This window comes from Aythya marila, assembly GCF_965140915.1.
Source record: "Aythya marila genome assembly, chromosome: 4".
NCBI classification, from domain to species: domain Eukaryota; kingdom Metazoa; phylum Chordata; class Aves; order Anseriformes; family Anatidae; genus Aythya; species Aythya marila.
This window is the reverse complement of record NC_139045.1, coordinates 76,723,217-76,733,521: the sequence shown is the minus strand read 5'-3', so window position 1 is coordinate 76,733,521 and position 10,305 is coordinate 76,723,217. Positions and strand designations below refer to the sequence as shown.

The 10,305-nt window shown below is 74.8% G+C and overlaps 1 protein-coding gene across 1 annotated transcript; it reads left to right on the top strand.

Annotated features, from left to right (window-relative positions):
- The first annotated feature begins 1,398 nt into the window (after positions 1 to 1,398).
- On the top strand, positions 1,399 to 5,232 carry PCGF1 (polycomb group ring finger 1). The gene is made up of 9 exons (XM_082760199.1): positions 1,399 to 1,773; positions 2,273 to 2,378; positions 2,471 to 2,623; positions 3,426 to 3,497; positions 3,619 to 3,727; positions 4,243 to 4,276; positions 4,465 to 4,551; positions 4,657 to 4,737; positions 5,069 to 5,232. The coding sequence occupies exons 1-9, from the start codon at positions 1,678 to 1,680 to the stop codon at positions 5,114 to 5,116; spliced, it is 786 nt and encodes a 261-aa protein (XP_082616325.1). The 5' UTR covers positions 1,399 to 1,677; the 3' UTR covers positions 5,117 to 5,232.
- The last annotated feature ends 5,073 nt before the right edge of the window (positions 5,233 to 10,305 follow it).

Here is a 10,305-nt window from a genome sequence, read left to right as displayed (position 1 = left end):
CCCGAGCCCCGCGCTGCCCTCCCGCACCCCGGGTCGGTGCCGGTACCGGGCTGGTCCCTGCGCCCCGTGCCCGGCCCCGGCTGCGGGATTTGGGATTTCGGCTCGGCCGGCGCTCGGGGGCTCCCCCCCTTCCCTTCCCCGTCCCCCCCGCTCCGTGCCGGGGCCGCCCCGCAGCGCCGGGCGCCCGGTGCGGGTCCCCCGGGGCCGCGCCGTCTGCCCGCCCGGCCCCGGCCCCGGCGGCTCCCCAGGCAGCACTTGTTGCTGGGGATTGCAGCAATAATCGTAACCGTAACGAGCCATTACGGCCCTTAACAGCCTCTGCTTTGCATTAGCGGGGCCGCTCCTTCCCCTCCAGAGCCCTGATCCAATCACCCCCATTAGCGCGGCTCCAGGCTCCGGCGGCTGCGCTGCGGAGAGCGCCCGGCCCCGGCCCCGGCCCCGCGCCCCCGCGAGACCCCCCCGGACCCGGCCCCGGCCCCAGCCCCAGCCCCCCAGCCCCGCACGCTGCCCCTGCACCGCCCCCGGCCCCGCGGCCCGGCCCGGCCCGGTCCCACCGGCGCCCCCCCCCCCGGCAGAGCGGGGCCGGGGACTGCGGGCAGGGCGCGGCGCCCCAGCACCCCCCCGCCGCCGGGCGCCCACCCGCTGCCCCCTGCCCCCCGTCCTCCATCTCCCCCTTCCCGGCGGGAATTCCCCCCACAGCCCGCTCCACGGCACCCCCGGACCCCGCTCCCCCGGTACCCCCTGGTGCCGCCATTGCCCCCCGTGCCCCCATCGCACCCCGTGTCCCCCTATACCCCAGGTACCCCCATTGCCCCCCCGTGCCCCCATTACCCCCGGTGCCCCCATTGGTGCCCGGTGTCCCATTGCCACCCCCGTGCCCCCATTGCCCTTGGTGCCCCCCTGTACCCCAGGTACCCCCGATACCTCCACTGTCCCCGGTGCCCCCATTACCTCCCCGGTGCCCCCTATACCCCAGGTACCCCCATTGCCCCCGGTGCCCCCATTGGTGCCCGGTGCCCCGTTGCCCCCCCCGTGCCCCCATTGCCCCCGGAGCCCCCCCCTCGCCCTTCCCGCGGTGCCGTGCTGCCCCCTGCCGGCCGCCGGCCGCACCACGCCCGGCGCTGATTGGCCGCGGCGCAGGGCGCCCCCCGCCCATTGGCTGCCGGCGGCGGGGCGGCCACGTGGGGAGGGGGGGACGCACGTGGAGGGCTCGGGGGGGGGCGCGAGGCTCCGGGACTGGGCCCCGCCGCCAGCCCCGGGAGTGCCGGGATCGGGGGCGCAGGGCCCTGGGGCAGAGAACCGGGCACGGCTCGGCTCGGCACGGCACGGTTTGGCTCGGCACGGCTCGGCTCGATCTGTACGGATTGGCACGGCACGGCTCGGCACGGCACGGAACGACGCGGCTCGGCTCGGCACAGCTCGGCTCGGCTCAGCCCGGTTCGGCTCAGCCCGGTTCGGTTCGGCTCGGCCCGGCGGGGGCAGGGGCCAGCACCGGGGCCAGCGCCGCGCCGCCCGGCCGTGCTTCCCGCCGCGGCCGCCAGGGGGCGCCCGTGCTCGCGGCTGGCGCAGGGCGAGGCGCGCGGGGCACGCCGGGAGCTGTAGTCGCGCCGCGCGTGGCGCCGGCCCCGCCCCCGGCCCGAACCCGGAAGTGAGCGGGGAGGCGGAGGAGGTTCTAAGATGGCGTCGCCTCCTCAGGGGGGCCCGATGGCGATCGCCATGCGGCTGCGGAACCAGCTCCAGGCCGTCTACAAGATGGACCCGCTCCGGAACGAGGCGAGCGGCGGCGGGCGGCGGGGCCGGCGGGGGCGCCCGGCGCATGCGTGGGCGGAAGAGGCGCCGCGCCCGCCGCTCGGGGGGCGCCGGGGCCGCGCAGGCGCCGTCCCCACCGCGCTGCGCATGCGCCGGGCGCCCCCGCCGCGGGAGGGCGGGGCCAGGGGGCGGGGCGCGTGCCTTGGGTCGGGGCGGGCGGGAGGCGGGGCCCCGGGTGGGGGGGGCGGAGTCAGGAGCAGAGGGGGCGGGGCACAGGTGAGGGGCGGGGCCACGTGAAGGTGGTGGGGGCAGGTGAGGGGCGGGGTCTGGGGCGGGGCACAGGCGAGGGGGCGGGGTTATGTGTAGTGGGCGTGGCCAGGTGAGCGGGGGGCGGGGCTCCAGCACCGTCCCATGGCAGGGGGTGCCCGGGGTGCCCCCAGCCCCTGCCCCCAGCCCCTGCCCCCAGCCCCCCCCGCCCTGGGCCCCTCTCCATGGGGCCGGGTGACGCCGTGGCGCCCCGCAGGAGGAGGTGAAGGTGAAGATGAAGGAGCTGAACGAGCACATCGTGTGCTGCCTCTGCGCCGGGTACTTCATCGACGCCACCACCATCACCGAGTGCCTGCACACCTGTGAGTCCCCGCGGGGCGCCGCGCCCCCCCCCCCCCCCGAGCCCCCTGCCCGGGGGCGCCTGGCCCCGCTGACCCCCTGCCTCTGGCCGCAGTCTGCAAGAGCTGCATCGTGAAGTACCTGCAGACCAGCAAGTACTGCCCCATGTGCAACACCAAGATCCACGAGACGCAGCCGCTGCTCAACCTGAAGCTGGACCGCGTCATGCAGGACATCGTCTACAAGCTGGTGCCCGGCCTGCAGGAGAGTGAGTGGCCGCGGGCTGCGCCCCTGGGAAACGGCTGGGGAGGGGGTGCTGCGGGGTGCCCAGGCCATGGCTCCACACATCCCAAGTGGCAAATGTGGGCAGGGGACCCGCTGCTGCCCCTCGGATGCCCCACAGGGATGTGGCAGGGAGCAGAGCAGGGAGGCCAGGACCTGGCTGAGGAGGTGCCTGAGCCCAGCTCTGCGACCCCCCCTCATTGCTCCGGGCGCTGGTGCCCGGTTTGTGCTCGGTGGTGCTGAGCCGTGGGGCTGGGAGCCGGGGCCAGCTCCAAGCGGTGTCCCCAGGGCCAGGCTCTGAGCGACAGCGCAGCGAGGGCGGGCGGCGGGCGGGTGGTGATGAATGCAAAGTGGCGCTGGCGGGGGGGCTCCAGATTAGCCGCCGTCACTCAGGACGGGGATGGGGAAGGCGCTGGGGACGCGTCTCTGGAAATGTCAGCTCGCCGCAGCAGCGGGGGGAGGCGGAGGGGCTCCGGGCGCTGTCACGGCGGGATGGAGATGTGTCTGTGCTGCGCTGGGAGCGTGCAGGCAGCGTGCGGCGTGGGCCCCGCACCCAAAAACGTGGGGAGGGAGAGCGGGAGCAGGTCTGAGGGACGCCGAGAGCAGGGACGGGGCTGTGCGAGACGGGGCACTGCTGCAGGTCCGTGGGGCTGCCCGAGGGCACCCGGCTTCTGGCAGTGCTGCCGACCCCCCCCGCAGCAGGGAGATGGGCGAGGGGCGGTCGGGGAGCCCCCGGGATCTGAGGGGGCAGGGGACAGCCCTGAGCACCGCTTGCCTCTCGCCCGCAGGTGAAGAGAAGAGGATCCGGGAGTTCTACCAGTCCCGCGGCCTCGACCGGGTGACGCAGCCCAGCGGCGAGGGTGGGCGCAGGGCCGGGGGGCTTCAGGGGGGCGCGGGGCCAGAGCGTGGCGGTGCCAGGAGCCGGCTGCATGTGGAGCCCCGGCACCTGGGGCCGGCTGACTGCCACCCCCTTCTCCCCAGACACAGTCGGGGGCGACCCCATGGGGCTCCCCTACAGCACCTTCGACCACTCCCGCGCCCACTACTTCCGCTACGACGAGCACGTCTCGCTCTGCCTCGAGAAGCAGAGGTGAGTGGGGGGTCCCGCCGAGCCGCTGCTCCTTGGCTGGGAGCAGGGACAGGGCCAGGGACAGCACGGACACCGTGCATCCTGCTGCTGGGCAGCAGGGGACCCGGCCGAGCCGTGGGGCTGCGCGGCCCCGCTGCAGATCTCCCCCCCCCCCCAGCAGCAGCCCCTGCCTGGCGGCTGCGAGCGTTAATAAATGCTGGGGAGGGCGCGCTGCGCAGCTGCCTGCTGGCTCCCGACAGCAAAGTCAATAAGTGGCAGCTCTGGGAGCTGTAATGGGATCGATGGCTGCAGCTCAGCTGCCAGCCCGGCCGCACGCCTGCCCCGCTGCAGCCCCAGCTCCACGCGTGCATGACGGGGGAGCGGGGGGACGTGTGGCACGGGGCAGCCCCCACCTCCGGGGCTGGGCGCAGGAGCCCCCGCGGACTCGCCCCAGGCTGTGCCGGGGAAAGGGGTGGGGGCTGCAGCCCCTCTCCCCTGCAGGATCCCCCAGATTCCCCCTTCTCTTCCCCCCGCAGCTCCAGCAAGGACAAGAGCAAGGCTGTGCTGCAGGTGAGCGCCCGGGGGCTGCTGAGTGCCTAGGGATGGCCCCGGACCGGGGGGCAGGCAGAGCCCCCCCTCGGGCTCGGTGCCTCTGGTGCAGGGGCGAGGGCTCGGCCCGGTGCTGATCCCGGAGGGGGCGGTGGGTTGGGGCCCCCTGCCGAGCACCCACCCCGCGCTGAGCCCTCTGCCCCTTGCAGCATAAATACGTGAGGTGCTCCGTGCGGGCGCAGATCCGGCACCTGCGGAGGGTCCTGTGTCACCGCCTGGGGCTGCCGCTGCAGCACGTGAGTGGGGCCCAGGGCTGGGGGTCCAGGGGGGCGCAGACCCTGGGTGGGAGCTGGGGGGGGGGGGGGCGCAGGCCCTGGCTGACTGCGTGCCCCCACGCGTAGGTGCAGATCCTGTTCGGCGGCGAGCTGCTCCCCGACCACATGACGATGAAGCAGCTCTGGCTCTCGCGCTGGTTCGGCAAGGTGGGTGGCATGGGGGGACGGGCACCCGCTGCCTCCGGTCCCCCTGCCCTGGGCGGGGAGATGGGGGGGCTCTGGGGGCTGTTTGGGCTGGGGCAGTGCTCGGTTGAGGCCACGGAGCAGGGGAGCAGGGAGCCGAGATGCTGGATAACGCCGCTCCCTGCTGCCGGGCGCTGCGTCCCCACACAGGTCAGGGTGGGGGCACATCCCAGGAGGGGTGGGCAACTTCACCGAGCAGCCCCCCCGCTGGTCACTGCTGCCCGGGGCCCTGGCGCATGGGTTGATGGCTTTGGGGTGCTGCTGCTGTCCTGACGCCCCCCCCCTTGCCTTGCAGCCCGCGCCCCTCCTGCTGCACTACAGCATCAAGGACAAGAGGAGGTAGGGGCTGGGGGCGGTGCTGCCCCCCCCCGCAGCGCAGCCCTGCTCCTGCCCCCCTACCCCACTCCTCCTAACTTAATACCCCCCTGCTTGAGTTTATTTTTTGAATAAAACTGTTGAAAATCCTCTGCGCCTCCCCTCTCTGTGGGAGGCGGGGGGAGGCTGGGGGTTGCTGCTGGGTCCCTCTGGCGGGGGGGCCACGCTGGGTGCTGGGGGGTGCAGCCTGGGGGGGTTCCGTGGGGAGGGGGTGCAGAGGTACAGGGGGGGACACAGCACTCAGCCATGACGAACAGTTTTTGGGTGCAGGGCCGAGCCAGGGGGGTGCCCCGTGGGGGTGCTGTGGGGTGCGGGGCGGTGCTGAGGGGCCCGGCCCCCCCCAGCCTCATTCCTTTCCCCCCCCCGGTTCCCCGCGGTGCCGGTGCTCGCAGCCCCTCGGCCGAGCGCAGATGCGGCACCCGCCCGGCCCGGCCCCCCCGCGCCGCCCCCCGCCGCCCGCGCACAATGAGCCGTGATGAAGGCACGGGCCCGGGGCGCGGGGGGGCGGCGGAACGGGGCGGCCCCGCCGCGGGGGGGGCGCTCCCGCAGCCATCTGGGGCGCGGGGGGGCGGCGGCGCGGGGCCGGGGCCGCCCGTTAACGCGTCCCGGCGGCTGGGACCCCGCTCCGGGCAGGGGAACAGGTGCCCGGCCCCCCCCCGCCGAGCCCCGGGGCCGTGCCGCAGCCCGGTCCCCGGTCAGCCCGGGGGGTGCCCGCGGAACCCCCCCCCCGTCCCCCGCGGGACCCCGGCGCCGGCAGCAACGCGGCGGGGCCGCCCCCGGCCCCCGGCTCCGCGGTGACCCCGCGCCCGGGACCCCGCCGCCGCCGCGGGGGGATCCGGTTACCGGCCCCGCGCCCCCGCCCAGCTGTCGGCCATCCCTCACCCGGGCCGCGGCCCCCCCGCTAAGCACGCCCCGGGGAACGGGGGCGCTGGGGCCGGCCCCGCATCCCGGGGGGGTCACACGGGGCCCCCGCTGCCCCCAGTACCCCCGGCGGCGCAGCCGGTGGAGCGCACGGACAGACGGACAGAGGGACAGAGGGACAGAGGGACGGACGGACAGAGGGACAAACGGACGGGCGGGCGGCGGGGCGGGGCGGGCCGGGCTGGGGGGGGCCGGGCGCCCCCGCGTCTTTCAGCAGCGGCTCTGGCAGAGCAGGAAACCGCCGCGGGGCCGGGGCCGGGGCCGGGCGCTCCCCCGCGCATCCCGCGCCCCCCGCGCCCCCGCTTATCAGCGCGCCCAGCCCCGGAGCCTAATTCAAACCAAGCGCAGCCGCGGGGGGGCCGGGGGAGGGGGCCGGGGGCGCGGGACGAGCCCGGGGGGCCGGGAGCACGGGGCGGGCACGGGGGGCGCGGGGCGGTCGCGGGGTGCCGGCAGCCCCCGTGCCCGCTGCCCGGCCCCAAGAGGCCGCGGGCGGTGCCGGGGGGCGGCGGGGCGGGGGCGCGGGGGGGGGGCCGGGGGCCGGGCCGGGGCCCCGCGTCGAGCCCGGCCGTCGGGGCCGGCTGCGAGCCGCGGTCACGCCGCTTAGTGCAGGGCGAAGGCGCTTTGATATCCTGCCCCCGCGTCATGCTCCGAGGGGGCTAATGGCACCAGGCTCCAGCCCGGCAGAGAGGGAAACCTGAGCCCCCCGTTCCGCCCGGCCCTAATCCGGGGGGCTGCGGGGGCCGCACAGCCCTGCCCGGGGAGGCCGGCACGGCCCGGCCCCACTGCGGCACCCCACGGCCATGCGGGGACCCGAGGGACCGTTTGGTGCCCCGTGCGTGGGGTCCCCGGCAGCGAGCCCGGCTCCGGACGGGGACAGCGACCACCCTGAGCCCCGAGCCGTCTGGGGCTGCCCAAGGGCCTGGCTGGGGGATTCGGGGTCGGTGGCCGCAGCCACCCCTCTGAGCCCCGCGTGGTGACACCGGGCAGGGACGGGGACAGGCGGTGACATGGGGGTGCCCCAGGCGTGCCGGTCCCAGCGCCCTGGCCCCGTGCAGGCCGTAACGGACAGGCTCAGCTGCAGGATTACCTCGGCGAGGGGCCGCGTGTCAGTCAGCGGGACGGCTCAGCCCCCGAGGGACCCCTCAGCCCTACCACCACATGGCCCCCAGCCCCTGCCCCTGTAGCCCCGGGGTGCAGGGCAGCACCAGCCCTGCCTCGTGTACCCCATCCTGCTGGCCTCCCCTCCCCAAGGCCCCCCCATGCCCCTTGCTGTGCTCGTTGCCCCTTTCCAGCAGCACCTCAGGGAGACGGGTGGTGCCGTGAGTCCTGCAGGGGGTGCCAGGGGACCTGGGCCCCGCAGGGAGGCTGTGGGGCTGTGGTGCCTGTCAGAGGGGTACGGCACTGCCCCTCTGAAGGCTTCACACCCCACATCTCTGTCCCTGCCCTGCAGGCGGTGCAGGGGTTGGACCCCCATGCTGCTGGCACCGGCTGCACCAATGAGGGGCCCATCCCCGTGTGGCTGCCCTGTCCTGAGCTGGACTGGGCAGTGGGGTGGTGTCGAGCACCCGCTCGCCGCTGCTGTCCCCGCCACGCTTCGGTGGCACCGTCTCCTGTGCTGGCTCCTGACAGAGACAAATGAGCTGCCCGTGCCTGCCACGGCTTTCACACCCCATTGCCGGGGTGAGCGGGGCAGCGCCTGGGGACCCGGTGCGTGGGGCCAGCCCTGCGATGCCCCCGTGCCCAGGCCAGGAACCCCCGCAGACCTCAGCGTGGCTCCCGGCCTCGGCTGGGTGCTGCCAGCACCGCGGCACCGTGCTGCCAGCCCAGCTGCCAGGCCGCGCCGCGGGGCCCCTCTCGGCTGCCAGCCCGCGCACAGCGGGACCTGACAGCGCCTCTCGGCGGGGCGCGGATGGATGGGGCGCCGCGGGACACAAGAGCCGGGGCCCAGACAGTGCCACCCCACAGCCTGCACCCTGGCCACGTCCCACCTACATGCATGTGCTGGAGCTGCTGGGGAGCATGGCTGTCCCTCCCCGGCACCCTGGTGACCACCGGTGCGCAGCACGGGCACGCTGGCATATGGCTGTCATGGTGGGAATGAGCTGTCATGCCGGAGCGGGGAAATTACCCCGTAACGAGGCGCGCTGGAGATTAGGCTAATGAGAAAATCAAAACACAATTTAATTCCTGTCACCGCCTGATCGTCTTTAAACGACGCCGTGCGGTTCTGACGGGCCGGCCTGCTGTGCCCACGCGCCCCCCGGCACCGCGCCGGCCCTGCTCCGGCACCGCGCCACCGCCGCTCCCGGCCCCGGGGTCCCGCACCAGCCCCCGCCGAGCCCCCGCGGAGGCAGCGGACCTGGGGTGAGCGGGGGGGCAGCGCCCACTTCCTGCCGGCTTCCCGAGGATGTGGGCACCGGAGGCTGGCACCGGGATGCCCGGCACCGTGGGAAAGTGGGGCCGGGCGGGGGGGGCACCTTCCTGCGGACGGAGGGGCCACGGCAGCCCCAGCCCCGTGGGACACAGCCTCAGGGCCTGGGAAAGCCGCGCTGGGCACGCAGGGCTCTCTCCCAGCCAGAGCATCAAAGCAGCAGCCATGGAGGGCTGGGAGGGCTTGGGGTGTGCACGGAGCTCAGCCCCCTGCATCCTCCAGCACCCCCCTGCTGCAGTCCTGTCCCCACCGGGACCACGCAGGCCCCACAGCAAGCCCGGGGCAGCCCAGGCTGACCTGCACCAGCCCCGGCACGGTGCTGGCCGGTGGCCCCGGCCCCAGCCCTGGCTGCAGGGACGAGCTGGGGACCCAGCGCCGCCAGGTGCGGGCAGTGACAGGGTGGCTGCCCTGGCATAAAAGGTGCCGGGGCCGGCACTTCCAGGCCCTTCTCCTCCAGCCCCGTGCAGGAGCGCACGGGAGGCAGGGCTGGAGGCCGTGGGAGCACGGCCAGGCGGGGCGGGAGGGCACCCCCTCACCTTTCCCGGTTTATCTTGGACGGCGGCATTTCCTCCAGCCCTTTGTTTGCGAGGCCGCGCCGCCCGCGCCCCACCCTGCCTTCCTCCGTGCCGCCGGGCACGGTGCGGGGGGATGCGCACCGGGATGCGTGTGGGGCTGCACTCGCGCCATGGGGCCACCATCCCCGTACCCCACCGCGGTCTGCAGGCTGGGGCCGCCGTGGAGGGTGCTCAGTGCCCACGGGACGTGGTGCTGGGCTCGCCGCAGCCAGCCCCGTTCCCACTGCAGTGCCCACACGGGAGCCGCTCTCATGGGGTGCTCGCATGGGCTGCACGTGCCGGATGCGTGCCCTGGGTGTGCGGGCTGGAGGCAGGCTGGGTGCAGACGTGCTCGGGGTGTACATACGGGGTGCACGCAGGCTGCGGTGCCACCCGCGTCCCCGGGACCCTGCCGTCGCGGGTGCCACAGCGCTGGGCTCGTCGGCCCCGCTATTGTTGCGGCCACAGCCCTGTGCGGCCTTTGAAGTTGGCGAGACTTCCTGCCCCGAGGTTTTATGGCCCGATCTGTCTGCACCGCGCGCTTCCCCCTGCCCATAAATCACTCGGCGCTGGGAGGCTTGGGGGAGCGCAGCGTGCCTGGCCGTAACCCACAGCCCCGGCCCCGCGCGAGGGCACCGTCGGGGCCCACGCTGGCCTGGGACCTGCCCCGGGAGGCGATGAGCTGGGGCCGAGTGCTGTGGGCACGGAGCAGCCGTGGGACAGTGCCCGGCCCCGGGGCTTCACCTCCAGCACGGGTGAGGGCAGCTGAAGGACACACGGGCAGCTCAGCTCCTGCATGGGACCTGGGGTGCCCCCGAGCCCTCGTGCCTGGGGGTGCTTCCCTCCTGTCCTGAGGGATCCAGGGCATGACTGGGGGTGTCTGCACCCCCTGGCCAGGGGTCCCCTGCCCTGCTCTGTGCCCCTGTCCTTGCATCCCCTGTGCTGGAGCCCTGCCTGGCTGACTCAGGGACAGACAGCACCCTGCCATCCCTGTCCCCAGCCCTGTCCCCAGCCCCAGCCCCATCCCTCCAGGCCTCCCCCACTGCTCCCCACCACACTGCCCAGCAATAAAACGGGCAGCAGTTTAATGAGGGGGACGTGGGGTCAGGCTTTTAGGGCTAATCACTGCAAGACTGGAAACACCAGCTAGCAGCAAGGGCTGTGCGAGGGCTCAGCCCCGGCCTGAGGCACGGCGGGTGCTGTCCAGTGTGGGGCTGCAGGATGGGGATGGGGATGGGGATGGCGCTGGCA

Coding starts and splice junctions, on each gene's coding strand:
- PCGF1 (XM_082760199.1), top strand. CDS start 1,678: ATGGCGTCGCCTCCTCAGGGGGGCCCGATGGCGATCGCCATGCGGCTG. Junction 2,624..3,425: donor GGTGCCCGGCCTGCAGGAGA/GTGAGTGGCCGC, acceptor TCTCGCCCGCAG/GTGAAGAGAAGAGGATCCGG. Junction 4,552..4,656: donor TGGGGCTGCCGCTGCAGCAC/GTGAGTGGGGCC, acceptor CCCCACGCGTAG/GTGCAGATCCTGTTCGGCGG.